Genomic DNA, 15311 nt, shown 5'->3' with positions numbered 1-15311 from the left:
GTGCATTTCAAACAGTGAACACACCACACAAAACATTCCGCACCTGGTTAGAAAAATAGAACAAAATGTAATAAATAAAACAAGACCAAAACTTCAAACATCCAATCAGTAAACTGGAGTCATGAATTTTTAAAGAATAAAGTGTAAAATAGTACCTAAAAGGACAAAGCACCAAATACAGTTATCTGGTCGTGCTGGACCGGGTCAAAGTCCGGCCAGGTCTAACAGTGAATGTCATTCTGGTCCTAAGAAATCTGCTTTGAAACAAACAAAACACAATCCTTTTCTAAGTAAATTTTATCTGGTACGCAAGGTGCCTATATTTATCCCTAGGTGAGTTGACCAGTTACCAGTGTTATCAATCCTCAGTGTTATCAATCCTCAGTTTGGGGTAGACACTATCCATGTGACTCCCTCCCTCACCCATGACGCAAGGTATTTCCCACAGACAATGCTGTAAATAAAGTTATAAAACTGCCCAAAGTTAAGTGCCTTTCTTAAAAAAAATCATACTTACAAAGATAGATGTCCAGAATGACACTCCGGTAAAAGTGAAGATTGAATATGTTGTTTGGGGAAGTGCGCAGAGAAAGGCTCCCAGAAAAATCTGCAGGATACCAATCACCATCTGAATTGCCTACAGCGAAGATTCATGAATTGTATAAGTTATAAGCACGAGAAGGAAAGTAAAAAAGGAAGCAACGATTCAATTCAGCATCTATAGCATTTCTACCAACTCAATGACCTAATTAGCCCAGCCACTACTGACTCTAAACTCCAAAACTATTTGCAATTAATAACTATCTTGACTGTCAATGCTGGCGATATCACATACTTTATTGCTTTATCACACAAAGTACCTTGCTTTTAATATATCTCTTCTTCACAAACACTCTTTCATCTTCTCTTACTGGCAAACATTTGTAAATTATTAACTTCCCTGTATCACTTGATTGGTGCTGCTTTTAAATATTTTCACTGTTTAATGGCTAATGATTTCCTATTTCTTTTCTATCTATTCTGTTTATTATTTTACTTTTACCTGTGTTGGACTTGGCCCTTTTGGCAGGTTCACCCCTAAACTTTTTGCCTTTTCTGTGACCTGATATTGGTCGTTTTTGGCCTCTGCGCACTTTAGCACTGTGGCCCAGTGTAAAGGGCGTGCGCGCTCTGAGTGTGTGTGGTGAGATTGGCCTGCCCTCCTGTGAGAAGTTGGCCCGATATGCAGCGTTCGCTATTCTAGCGACTGCTATGTATCGTTCCAAACGACCCTTATGATGATTGGTTGTAAGTCAACCTAAAGACCAGCTATCCTAGTAGCGTGGATACGAGCAGTCTAAGGCTAAAGACTCGAGAGGGCGTGTTAAGCCAGCTGTTTACCACACATGTACCCCTTGAACACCAAGTGAAAGGACACCACACAAGTGTTATGAAAATAAACAGGATATTTATTAAGATTCACAACAGCCCTGTACTCTTTATGAGGACAGGGTACTAAGCACAAACCAAATCTCTTAGGAAAATACTTCAAGTGCACAATTTAAAACAAGTGTCCGAGGACACGGAAAGTTTAGAGGTCTCGGGCGGACCCGATAAGGCAAGTCGGAAGCGAGGGACTCGGGACCCTAGAGTAAGGAGGCTATGCAGGCACCGAAATGCCGAAGTTACCTAGCCACGAGGGCTGCGGCTGCACAAGTCTTACAGGCGTCGGGGTCTTCGCTGACGAGCCAGGAGCCGGAAGAAAAGGAGTTGCTGGCCGGCGACCAGTGATGAATAGTTCGTAGAGATCCAAGCCTGGATCAGAGATTGATGATACCTGAAAGCAGAGGGGACCAAGTTCGTACTACTAGCCAGTAGTCAGAGGGTACCAGGAAGGCACCGGTTGGCCGTCACCTCGACCAGGTGAGTGGGCGACGCTAGGCTCTGCAGTCTCACGGACCAGGAGGCGTTGTCGGCGACCACGGTGGAGGTGCGAGCTGTCCCACGAAGGATGATGCTGTCTGCGTCGCTGGGCCCAGGATGGGGCAACAAGCCTTGGCAGATCTCAGGGCCACGTGGTGGGCCTTAAGATGGCGTCTTGAGTGGACCAGGAGGGTCCGGGGTGCTTCTCGCAAAGATGGAAGCAAGGGCCAGTCTGGAGCAACCAGACCAGCAGTGTTGATTTCCGGATGTCGTCACAGAAGGGCACAAGCCAGCGGCTAGTGACCAGACAACGTGCTGAGCAGCGAGCAGAAGGGCCCCACGCAGATCGTGGAGATGCTGGGAGACTGCACTTCGGTGCTGGAGCGGCTCAGGGTCGGGGCTTCTCGGACCCCAGAGCACTCACCAGAGAATTGCTTCGATGGTCGTGCTGGTTAAGAGCGTGCAGGTTCTGATGATGGCCGGTCCCTCGAGGTCTCGTCGCACCCACCGATCACAGCTGAGCTGATGACGTGGGTAGAGGTCAGAGGTGCCAGGGAAGCCGGTTCTCGTCGAGCTGGGCCGTCGGATCCTTGAGGAAGGACTTGCAGCAAACCGCAGAGTTCTTAGATGGTGCCCGCTGATGCAGGGTGACTACTCCTTAGTCACAAGGGAGAAATCTTGAGAAGAGTCTCGAATGTCCTTTCGTAGAAAGTAGTTCTTGATTCAAAGATGATCTAATTTGGAAGGGTCCCCGCTCCGGCCTTTATTCTAAAGAAAGGGGTGGGTACATGACTAGGTCCTGCCCTAAGGGTGGGACCAGGAAGGGGGGTAGTTACACCCCTCTCCCCTGCCGGACTTTCCCCAGGCCAGGGCTGGTGCCCCTGGAACTGGTTTTAACCGGCAGATGCGTAGTGAGCACCGGGGTGCCACTCCGCAGTCACCTTCTCGCAAAAGCCCTACCTACCCAGAATACACAAACCCTGTCTGGGACGGTGCGAACACCGCCCTCGACAGGAACCCTTTGTCCAAGCTCTCCTCGCTGAAAGGACTCCCAGCAGCAGGAGGTCAGACTCGTGTCTGTGGTGGCAGCATCCATTTTGTGGAGCTGAGGCTTCAGTTAACTTTAACCGGGGTTCACAGTTACGTACATGTCGTGTCCCTCTAGAAGGGCGGAATGCCAACCTCGTCGCCAGAATTGGTGAGAGGGCAGCATCCCGATTCGTATGACACCTTACTCGACATGCCTTGATAACGCGATACCGAAGTTACCGATATGGTACGCGTTATCATGGAACAGCCATTGGGTCTGGATTCCGCAAGCTGCAACCGGGCTCGGCTCGGGCCAGAACTCAGTTCACACGAGCCCACGCACTCTGCCTTCAGGATTGTCAAGGCCTGCCATAGGAGTGACTGATAGGAACTCGGGTGTCCATTGTACGGTTAGATATAGGGCTACTATATCTCAAGCAAAGGGTGATTACACGACTTCGCCCCAGCTGTCATGCAGCCAGTTGTGTCAAATATAGGAGGCCAGCCAGGGGTGGCATAATACATGCTGCAGCCCCTGGCGGCCCTGGGTACACCTATGCCCTGAGTTACAGGGTCTGATAAGGTGGCCCAGTACCAATTGGTAAATGCACCTAGGGTACATTGAATCCATTTTAAAGAGAGAGCAGTAGGCCTGGGGTCCTGATTGGCAGGATCCCAGGTCGACTATGTCCAAAACCAGCTAAAACACAGGGCAAAAAGTTGGGGGCAACCATAGTCGGGATGTACCTTCCTACACAACCCCCCCCCCAAACGAAAGGAGATAAGGCTATCCTTGTCCAGGTAAGCCTCTATTACCTAAGTGGCCATATAAGGAAGGACCAGCTCTGGCTTGGTTTCCCCCTGTGTCATGGTCCACTAGGCAACCCCTCACCCTAAGGGTATCTGAGGGTCTCCACCATAGGGAATCTCTGTCTCTGGTGTGTCTGGGGAAAGTAAAAGGCTGATGCTGGGATGGAGTACTGAAGTGAGGCTCCTCTACCTTTGGGCTCAACTTCCTCCAATCACCATCCATCATGTGTGCCTTTCTTTCTTTAGCTGAGATGCACTGAGCTCTCAGGGTCAGCCTCTGGCTACCTAAAGCTGGAGGCTGAGTCCCTCTGTTTGGCTTACTGGAGGGACAGGTCAGGTCTGGGGTTTTTAAGCCCCATGTTTGGCTGTGCCCAACAGTGTCCAGCTGTGGGAGGTCCCTAACTACTTTTAAGGGGGATCCCTCAGGAGTCTGACTTATTTTCACTTGGCTAGGGTTACCAGCTTCAGTGGTCCTAATCCTCTGATTAAGGGGTTCTTTTGGACAGGGGGCCCTTTGGGGTCCACCACTGGCCTCCCTGTCCTCTTCAGCCCTGGGCTGACTGAGGCAGGGTAGAGAGGTGCAGGTTACCTGCTCCAGACTGGGTCCCACCTGGGAAGGGTCCACTACCATCAGGGGCTCTGCCAGGCTAGGCCTGACTACCTCTGGGGCAGTTCCTTCAACAGGGGTAGAGTCAGTTCCCTGAGGAGGCTGGCTCTCACCTAGTGTCTGGGAGGGGGAAGACTTTTCTTCCTCCTCAATGCTCTCTGTTTGAGTGGAGTGATCCATTGTTTCAGGCTTCACAACCTCACTATCTGTCTGAGTAGAGGCTGAGACCATTTCAACCTTGCCAACCTTTTCAGGAGGGCACTCAGTTTGCGTTTGGGCTGTGACTGTCACAGCCCTCCTATCCTGTTCTGGAAAGTCTGTCTGAGCCTGGGCAGTGGCTACCACTGCCCTTCCAACCTTTTCAGGGAGGAATGGTGCTTGGACTGGGGCTGTAGCTATTACTGCCCCACTAACCTGTCTGGATAGGCCTATCATTCTGGAATGAGTTTCTTGTTCCACCTCAGCCCATGCTGAGAGTTCCAGGTCATTCCCCAGTAAGCAATCTACAGGTAGGTTATCTGTCACTGCCACTCTCATGGGCCCTGTGACATTACCCCAGCTGAGCTTGACTACTGCCATGGGATGCCTTCTCTTCATTCCATGAATGTCTGTCACCTGATAAGTAAAACCAGGGGTCAGTTGAGCAGAGGGGACCAGATGGTCACTCACCATGGTGAGGCTGGCCCCTGTGTCTCTGAATGCCTCAACTTTCTGACCATTCACTAAAACTTCTTGTCTATACTTTCCCAAAATGTGGGGTCCAGTAGTGAAGTTGGCAAACCCCATGCCAGTCTCACAGACAAGAGTGTGGTCAGGGAACCTGGCTAGGCCATAGTCCTCCTGCTGGCCCAAAGTAATGCCCACCACATTCTTGGGGGCACTCCCACCACCTGGGGGATTACCACTAGTGGTAACAGGAGGTCTGGGAGTGTTACTTGGGGGTATGTTTTCCTTATTGCTATTTTTAGGGCACTTGACATCACTTTTGTAATGGCCCACCTGTTTACAGGTATGGCAATAAGGTTTCTTTTGTTCTGAAGGGGTGTTCTGGGACCCACCACCCTTGTTGGAGTTTTGGGGCCCTTGGGAAGTCTTCTCTGTGGATTTATCCCCACCCTTCTCTTGAGGCTTGGTTGATTCCTTTTTCTGGTCACCACCCTGGTTTTTAGGCCTAACCCTGGTTCTGACCCATTTGTCTGCCCTCTTACCCAGTTCCTGTGGAGAGGTCAGATCAGAGTCTACCAGGTGCTGATGTAATAACTGGTTCTGACAATTATTTAAGATTTGCTCCCTCATAATTAGATTATACAATCCTTTAAAATCAGTAACCTTACTACCCAGTAGCCAGCCTTCAAAAGCCTTAGTGGCACAATCAACAAAGTCAGTCCAATCTTGAGACTGAGTTTTCTGGGTGTCTCTGAACAGCATCCTGTATTGTTCAGTGGTTAAACCAAACCCATCAACCAGTGTATTCTTCAAGATTTGGTAATTGTTAGCATCCTCCACCCTTGTGGTGAGGAGCTTATCTCTACCTTTACCATCAAAGGAGAGCCACAAGATAGCTGCCCACTGACTTTGGGGAACACCCTGCACAGTGCAGGCTCTCTCCAAAGCAGTAATCCATTTGTGGATGTCATCCCCTCCTTTAAAGGGGGGCACTATCTTATTCAGGTGCTTTTTATCAAAACTCCTTTCCCTATTGCTAGGTATATTGCTGCCACCAGTGGGCTGTAGCCCACATAATTCTTGCTCTCTAGCAAGGGCAAGTCTCTCTTTGGCCAGGGCAAGTTCTTCCCTTTCAATCCTCAGTTTGATTGCCCTTTCTTCAGCTTCATACACTCTCCTCTTAGGGGAAGACATCCCTCTGTGAGGAGAGTTGAGAGAGCCATTGGTTCGAAAGGATCTGCCAGAGCCTCTTGACAGAGATCTGGCTCGTCCATTCCCAATGTTAAGCTGACCGGACAGTAGCCCTGGGGGTCCCCCAGTACCACTATCATGTTTGCTTAAGTTGGACCTGCTTAGTCTACCGACTTCTACCTGTCCCTTATCTGCCTCATCCCCAGAGGGATCCTCATTCTCATCATCCTCTACATCTTCAGTCTCAGTTGAGAGGTGGATGAGGTCAGTATCGTCTCTGGTTCCCTCAAGGGGAGGCATGTCTCCTTCTGGATTAGAAGAGCTGGGAAGGGTCTCAGCTTTTCTGGCATCATAAGTCTCCAAGAGACCAATCAGAAAGGACGTTGTGGGGTTAGACCCCTGCTTGATCTTCCTGGAGTGACACACTTGTCTTAACTCCTTGAAGCTCAGCACAGTATATCTTGAAGGGATGACCTGTGGAGGGTCAACTGACACAAGGGGAGACTCAGAGTTTCCTCCTTTGTCCGACATACTGTTTCTAGTGTGGTGTAAGTGATGCACCTACCTACACTATGTGTTTACCTACTGATCCCTTGCTAAGAGTTGCAGCCAAGGTGTGCTAGGCCTTGAGGAGCTGCAACAGCTGGTTCAGTAGAACTCAGAGTATTCTAAGCTTAGTTATATGTACTAACAGTACTTATGTGATCTTTCAACAAGATATTCTTAGGATACGTGTGGTAAAACAACAGCAAGCTCAAATCCCAACCGCTGCTCACCAATGTGAGAAGTTGGCCCGATATGCAGCGTTCGCTATTCTAGCGACTGCTATGTATCGTTCCAAACGACCCTTATGATGATTGGTTGTAAGTCAACCTAAAGACCAGCTATCCTAGTAGCGTGGATACGAGCAGTCTAAGGCTAAAGACTCGAGAGGGCGTGTTAAGCCAGCTGTTTACCACACATGTACCCCTTGAACACCAAGTGAAAGGACACCACACAAGTGTTATGAAAATAAACAGGATATTTATTAAGATTCACAACAGCCCTGTACTTTTTATGAGGACAGGGTACTAAGCACAAACCAAATCTCTTAGGAAAATACTTCAAGTGCACAATTTAAAACAAGTGTCCGAGGACACGGAAAGTTTAGAGGTCTCGGGCGGACCCGATAAGGCAAGTCGGAAGCGAGGGACTCGGGACCCTAGAGTAAGGAGGCTATGCAGGCACCGAAATGCCGAAGTTACCTAGCCACGAGGGCTGCGGCTGCACAAGTCTTACAGGCGTCGGGGTCTTCGCTGACGAGCCAGGAGCCGGAAGAAAAGGAGTTGCTGGCCGGCGACCAGTGATGAATAGTTCGTAGAGATCCAAGCCTGGATCAGAGATTGATGATACCTGAAAGCAGAGGGGACCAAGTTCGTACTACTAGCCAGTAGTCAGAGGGTACCAGGAAGGCACCGGTTGGCCGTCACCTCGACCAGGTGAGTGGGCGACGCTAGGCTCTGCAGTCTCACGGACCAGGAGGCGTTGTCGGCGACCACGGTGGAGGTGCGAGCTGTCCCACGAAGGATGATGCTGTCGGCGTCGCTGGGCCCAGGATGGGGCAACAAGCCTTGGCAGATCTCAGGGCCACGTGGTGGGCCTTAAGATGGCGTCTTGAGTGGACCAGGAGGGTCCGGGGTGCTTCTCGCAAAGATAGAAGCAAGGGCCAGTCTGGAGCAACCAGACCAGCAGTGTTGATTTCCGGATGTCGTCACAGAAGGGCACAAGCCAGCGGCTAGTGACCAGACAACGTGCTGAGCAGCGAGCAGAAGGGCCCCACGCAGATCGTGGAGATGCTGGGAGACTGCACTTCGGTGCTGGAGCGGCTCAGGGTCGGGGCTTCTCGGACCCCAGAGCACTCACCAGAGAATTGCTTCGATGGTCGTGCTGGTTAAGAGCGTGCAGGTTCTGATGATGGCCGGTCCCTCGAGGTCTCGTCGCACCCACCGATCACAGCTGAGCTGATGACGTGGGTAGAGGTCAGAGGTGCCAGGGAAGCCGGTTCTCGTCGAGCTGGGCCGTCGGATCCTTGAGGAAGGACTTGCAGCAAACCGCAGAGTTCTTAGATGGTGCCCGCTGATGCAGGGTGACTACTCCTTAGTCACAAGGGAGAAATCTTGAGAAGAGTCTCGAATGTCCTTTCGTAGAAAGTAGTTCTTGATTCAAAGATGATCTAATTTGGAAGGGTCCCCGCTCCGGCCTTTATTCTAAAGAAAGGGGTGGGTACATGACTAGGTCCTGCCCTAAGGGTGGGACCAGGAAGGGGGGTAGTTACACCCCTCTCCCCTGCCGGACTTTCCCCAGGCCAGGGCTGGTGCCCCTGGAACTGGTTCTAACCGGCAGATGCGTAGTGAGCACCGGGGTGCCACTCCGCAGTCACCTTCTCGCAAAAGCCCTACCTACCCAGAATACACAAACCCTGTCTGGGACGGTGCGAACACCGCCCTCGACAGGAACCCTTTGTCCAAGCTCTCCTCGCTGGAAGGACTCCCAGCAGCAGGAGGTCAGACTCGTGTCTGTGGTGGCAGCATCCATTTTGTGGAGCTGAGGCTTCAGTTAACTTTAACCGGGGTTCACAGTTACGTACATGTCGTGTCCCTCTAGAAGGGCGGAATGCCAACCTCGTCGCCAGAATTGGTGAGAGGGCAGCATCCCGATTCGTATGACACCTTACTCGACATGCCTTGATAACGCGATACCGAAGTTACCGATATGGTACGCGTTATCATGGAACAGCCATTGGGTCTGGATTCCGCAAGCTGCAACCGGGCTCGGCTCGGGCCAGAACTCAGTTCACACGAGCCCACGCACTCTGCCTTCAGGATTGTCAAGGCCTGCCATAGGAGTGACTGATAGGAACTCGGGTGTCCATTGTACGGTTAGATATAGGGCTACTATATCTCAAGCAAAGGGTGATTACACGACTTCGCCCCAGCTGTCATGCAGCCAGTTGTGTCAAATATAGGAGGCCAGCCAGGGGTGGCATAATACCTATGCCCTGAGTTACAGGGTCTGATAAGGTGGCCCAGTACCAATTGGTAAATGCACCTAGGGTACATGGAATCCATTTTAAAGAGAGAGCAGTAGGCCTGGGGTCCTGATTGGCAGGATCCCAGGTCGACTATGTCCAAAACCAGCTAAAACACAGGGCAAAAAGTTGGGGGCAACCATAGTCAGGATGTACCTTCCTACACCTCCCATATAGGAATACATGGGGGATATGTGTGTCCATGGTAATTCCGATATGAGAGGAGTGCAGGGGCGAGTTTAGCATGTATGAACTCATGAGGATAAATACTGTGCAATGGTGTGCGCAGATTTGTGGTGACTGGTGGAGAAATGCCACATTTAGAAGGTGGCATTTCTGTGTACTGTGTGTCTGCCTGCCAGATGTGAATTGCATGTCTGGCTTGTGATTGACAGGAGCTGAGAGGTGTGGGTGGCTCCAGGTGCCAGAGGGAGTCAGCCCAGTTGTGAATAGAGAGACCTGCATGCAAATGGGAGGGAGGAGTTGCACTTGGGTCCTGAATGGGACTGTGCCTTCCCTCCACAATGCCGGCTCCGCCCCCTGTGGTGCGTCTGATCCCTGAGCCTACACCTGACAAAGGAGAATGGAGCTGGGCAAAACAAAGTGCTCCAAAGCCCCTCTAAACCAGTCCTAACTGGTATTCCCAAGCCCTGTGCTGTGACACAAAGGGACTTTCTAATATAAATATAGGGGCTGTGACCCCAGGAAAATGTTCTCTGTTGTGCTATTCCTGACTTGAGGCAGGCCTGCTGCTGGGCTCCAGGAGGAACCGTCACTAGGGACTGCCTCCCTGCTGGAGGGCTCTGTGAGCTGGCCTGCCTGGGCCCAGCCTTTGCCCCCTTTCACCTGAAGGGCTTTCCCTGGACTGTCGGAAGTTATCTCTGGGCGCGCTTTCCCTATATTGGGGAGAGGGCCGGAGACCTTGCCCTAGCGCTTAGAGAGTGCTTCTATTTTTCATTTGCAGCTCTGGGCTGCTGCCTGGGGATAACCCTGCATTATGCATCTGGAAATAGTGGGTACCCACCCCGCTTGTGTGGTTATTTGATGGAGCAGGAGCCTTACCCACATTTCTGCCACCGATTTTTGCTTTATTGCCGAGCAGGTGTCCTCCCCGCATTGCTGCTCCTTTTGCAGGTGCCCACCCTGCTCTGGTGTGCATATACAAGCGGGAGCCCACCCCGCATTGCCACCTCCTGGAGAAGCTGCCCAGATCTGAAGAAAGCGGGTGCCCACCCCCATCTTTGCCTTTATTTTGAGGCAGGTGCCCACCCTGCACTGTGGCACCTAAGAGGGGTCACCCCCGCAGCCCAGCCCGAGAAGAGGCTGCCGGCCCGACCAGGAAGCCAGGCAGCCTTGCCTGACTCTGGGCGGGGCCACAAGAGAAAGTGACCCTGGCTGCCAATCGCAGCGCGACTGGACCAGAAGAGGCAGCGCCTGTGGCAGAGTGAGGCGAGGCAGGGCTCCCGTGAGCTGGAGGGAGCCTGCATGCTACCCAGGAGAAGAGCGCGGAGACGGCGGCCCGTGTTTCGCCAGACCAGAGGAGTCTGCCAAGAGTTCCGGTGCGTGGAGCTCCTAAAAGGCCTGATGATGCCCGTGCTTGGAGCTACCAGAGGGAGTCCTGAGGAGACCGGAGGGCAGCCAGAAGAGACTCGCGTGTTGTGAAGTCGGCTGGAGCCCAGAGGAGACAGAGCCTGCACAGCCACAGAAAAGCCCGGTAAGTGATGCTCAAGTGTACGGTGGTTGGGGGGTGTGTTGGGGCACATTGCCGGTGCCCAACCCCTGTGATCCTGCCTGGGGGGCAATGGGGGCCCGTGCTTATTTTCCAGCTAACAGTGGGCAGCTGCCACGTTTTGCCTACTTTTACTCAGAGTCCCAAAGGGGGCTTCAAAACTGCCAGGGTTTGCTGATTCTTACAGGGGCACTGCAGTTGCAGGCCCCTGCAAGGTTGGGCATTTGCTAATCAGAGTCCCAGAGAGTGGCTCAGGGGGAACCTCGCTGTCTGTGCACATTTTTCACAGATGCCCATCAATTAGTGGGCAGCTGCCACGTTTAGGCCAGCACTTTGCGTACTTTTGCTTTGGCTGCCTTGGCAGCTTAGGCCCTGACATTGTTGGACATAGGGCGTTGAAGCCCCGTTGAAGCCCCTGAAAGAGGCCAGTTGACCTGGGGCCAGTTCCAGGTGTGGTGCCCCCGCTTGGGGCTCCCTGTGCCTATACTGGTGATACCTATGCCTAATGTGATTTATTGTTTATGAGGTTGGCGCATCATGTGTTTTACGCCTAATGTGATGATTATTGCATAGTGTGATTTACGTTGCAGGTTCTAGGTCTCAGTTCAGTATTCCACCAGTAGTTACTGGTTGGGCTATACATTTACTATTTGTGCTACAATTACTGATTGTGTTCTACGTTTATGATAAATCTAACTTGTACTATTATTACTAAGTGATGATTCTGACAGTGGTCCATGTGGCCCTGTCAAGTGCAAATAATCCAAAGTAAATACTGCCTAGTGCCAGTTGGCCCAGTGTACATTGTGTGATTACTATTCTAATGTGTTGCATATAATACAAAGGCTATTTTTATATATAATCTTGTGTGGAGTTCCTTTTGTGGTGCGCCTAGTGTGCTGCTGCTGTGTGTATGTGTTGCGCAAACGCTTTACACATTGCCTCCGGGATAAGCCTGACTGCTCGTGCCAAGCTACCAAGGGAGTGAGCAGGGGTTATTTTTGGCGTGTAACTCCCTTGCCCTAACTAGAGTGGTGGTCTCTGTCTGGCTTTGGCGCAAGCCTTAGCCACCCAGAGATCTCATTTCTAACAATCTGCTTTCATCAATGTCGCATTCATAAAATACATTAACAATCATGAGAGTTTTAGCGCTTGCTGCCCCAAAATCCAAATGTCTTGGGATCTACTTGGCATTTTACCCCATTTAATATTGGCAGATTTGGCCTACTGATATTTATTGAGGAATGTAGTTTAAATGACAACACTCATAATTTCAGTATGTGCAGTAACAGGAGTGACGCATACAAGCCCGGACTGGCCGTTGCGGGCACCGGGCAATCCCCCGGTGCGCCGCAAGGGTGGGGGCCGGTTTTGAGCCCCTGGGGGCCGATTTTGTTACAGGGCCCTTTTTGCAGCATAGCTCCAAAATCGGCCCTGCAACAAAATCGGCCGAAAACCGGCCCTAGCAAAGCGCTCAGCGGTACCTCCAAACCCGCAGAGTGGGGATGGGGGGCCGGCCGAGCACTTTGCCAGGGCCGGTTTTGGGTCCCAGTCCGGCCCTGGACGCATACCTCAGAACATAATACACCAGTCGTAAATAGGATCTTAATCAGTTGTCTATAGAGATGGTTAGACTGGCTGAGAAACGTGACTATCAGATTAACTTTTTAGTGCCAGAAATTTCAGTAGGCTTGAACTGCTAATAAGTGTTGGATTGTCTACTAAAGATAAGGATGGGTGACTAATTGTAGAAAATAACCCTTGCGTTCACTTCCTTAGGACACCACATACTAGCTTAGTACAACTGTTTGGAACCTCTACAATGGTTACCTTGGTATGCGCCAACCCTTGTTGCTCCACTTTTTGAGTGACTTTGGCCTTTTTATTTCTACACATCAACTATATGAGTCAGTCAGTCAAAATACTTTATTCGATTTCATTAAAATCATAAAAAGATATAAAAACATTTATGTACATATAAAACATATATTACACTAACATTATAATCAGTACATTGGGTTATAATCAATACATTGGGTCTAAAGTTAAGCTACGTGGAGTGTGCAATTAATAAAAACTTCTTACAATACACTCAGTGATGCTTTACGTGATCTAATTCTAGACGCCGCCACTAGATAATTTGTCAACTATATCATTTCCTTTAAGGAAAGTTTCCATGTAAGAATAACAAGACCATCTAGACTATAGAGACATCACTTCACTCATCTACTGACTTCTTTCTACTGATGTTTTCTTCTGAAAGGGCCTTCCTACCCTCATTCTTTCAATGCTCACCTTCTATCAGCATCTATTCTTGGTCCTTTAAGCTAGCAGTTTAACCTCGATGCAATACACCAAGGAGCATATTTATGAGAGAAGTGGCGGAGCATGGCTTTAGCCTCCTTGGCTTAACGCCGCGCTCCAGCACATCTGAAACACATGGCTGCACAGCATTCATAGGACTAAGGTGCAGCCTTGAGTTTACCCCTGCGGTGGCACTAATTTAGTTGCCTAGCGCCAACGCAGCCACCCTTGCACCATAGTGCAAGGGTGTCTGCGTTGCAGGGCAATGACTGTTTATGTGCAGGAAGGTGTTCCCTCACATAAACGAACAGTAACGGCGCTTTGTAACTTCTATGTGTGCCGCTTAATGCAGCACACATATAAGCTGCAAAACGTCATTTGTTTTCAATGATTGTTTATGTGCAGGAAGGGACACCGTCCTCACATAAACAATCAATGGCGTTTTGCCTTTTCCATGTGTGCTGCACCACAAAACACACATGGAAACAGCAAAAACTAGGAGAAATAAAACATTCCTTCTCGTTTTGCCTGTTTAAGACCAGGTTTTCCCTGGTCTTAATGTTGCCGCTGCCTCCTATTAAAGCCACCCTTGTAAATAGTGGGCAGCGTCAAAATCAACACCTACCGCAACACCCATTGCCCTCCCTTTCATGCTAAGTGTAGCGTGAATGGGTGCCTTGTTTACAAGGCAGCATATAGCCACTTTAACTGGCTTATTGCTGCCTCGTAAATAAGACGAGCCCCATATCGCCACCACAACGTCTGAAAAAGTGGGATAGTGGTGGCGTTAGGAGCTTGCAAATATGCCCCTCAGTTTCATCTTTTTACTTAACTTACATTCAAACCTCCTTTGCTCCATTGTACAGCAACCTATAGGCTTTACATTCACCACCTTGTTCCACCAACATCCTTCCCTGAGTTATGGCTAAACATTTCTCCAGAAAGGGAGGAGAACATACAGGATTGGGCCTGACATTTCCAGGTCCAGATGTTTTACAAATTCTGAGATAAAAAACGTGTAAATCTTCGATGTGGGTGCAAGGATAGGACCAAGAATCTGAGGTTCTAGCCATGCAGTATCCCCGTACCTAAATTGGGGGATTTGTAATGAGGGTCTTACCGTGTAAATCACATCAACATTTGTCCCTGGTTTCTATTAATAAAATGTCCTTCTATCCTTCTCTATCCCCTCCCTGATGAGTTACGGATTTGAATGATATTTTGTGTGAAATGCTAGATGTCGGTCTGGGCTAAAATCATACAGAGCAATTTTCATATATGTGTCATTAAATAATTTTAGAACTGGACATGGTAGATGAAGACAATAATATTTCAAGATCCCCAGTACTTACTCCAAGTGTCTTTGGCTCTCCTTCAATGAACTTCTTTAGAAAGTAAGGCCCCTGAGTAGGACTCACCCCCTGCTGAGCAGGGTTGAAGTTAGCATTGGGGATATATTGGGTCACCACATACATGCCATTCCCAGGTGGCGCCGCCATCACGAATAAGTAGCTGTCAACAAAAGGTTAAGATATGGTGAAATGTTAATATGCAAAATACACATAAACATGCCATTTCCCCAATCACAAGAGGTTCATATATTTCCTTTACCCTTTTAGGATCATACTACAGACAATTTGGCAACAAGATTACCCTATATTGCATTTTGTTTTCTTTTTTTGTGTGTTGGCTAGAAGCCCAGTAAGTAGGTCCTGCAAAGTTTAAAGTACTATTACACCCCTTCAAAGCACTGTACAGGGCCCCTGGAGTCCCCAGTTATTGAACTATCAGCTGTGTCAAGAAAGAAGCTGTCTTAGAGAAGGACTGGAGAGAACCCATGGATTCTGGTGTCCGCACTGAAGGATGGTAGTCTTCAGACTCATGGATCATGTGATTGTGAGTGGGCCATTGGTTATCAGGCACTGTACTGTCTCCAGTTTGTCAATTCAGATGCTACTAGGGTGCTGAACCATACCACCACCTTCTAACCAGCAGATTGTTTAACC

General features: G+C 49.7%; 1 protein-coding gene across 1 annotated transcript in view; it reads right to left on the bottom strand.

The window, feature by feature from the left end:
• The window catches only part of LOC147659274 (membrane-spanning 4-domains subfamily A member 4A-like), a 130523-nt gene extending 115719 nt beyond the window's left edge, over positions 1 to 14804 (bottom strand). The window contains exons 1-2 of the mRNA XM_086951842.1: positions 14658 to 14804; positions 518 to 637 (exon numbers count right to left, since the gene is read on the bottom strand). Coding sequence (XP_086807968.1) covers positions 518 to 637; positions 14658 to 14804 — 267 coding nt within the window. The remainder of the gene's footprint in view (positions 1 to 517; positions 638 to 14657) is intronic.
• Between the last annotated feature and the right edge of the window lie 507 nt (positions 14805 to 15311).

Source organism: Lissotriton vulgaris, unplaced genomic scaffold (genome assembly GCF_964263255.1).
Source record: "Lissotriton vulgaris unplaced genomic scaffold, aLisVul1.2 SCAFFOLD_435, whole genome shotgun sequence".
NCBI lineage: Eukaryota > Metazoa > Chordata > Amphibia > Caudata > Salamandridae > Lissotriton > Lissotriton vulgaris.
The sequence above is the reverse complement of the archived record's forward strand: the minus strand, read 5'-3'. Positions and strand labels throughout refer to the sequence as shown.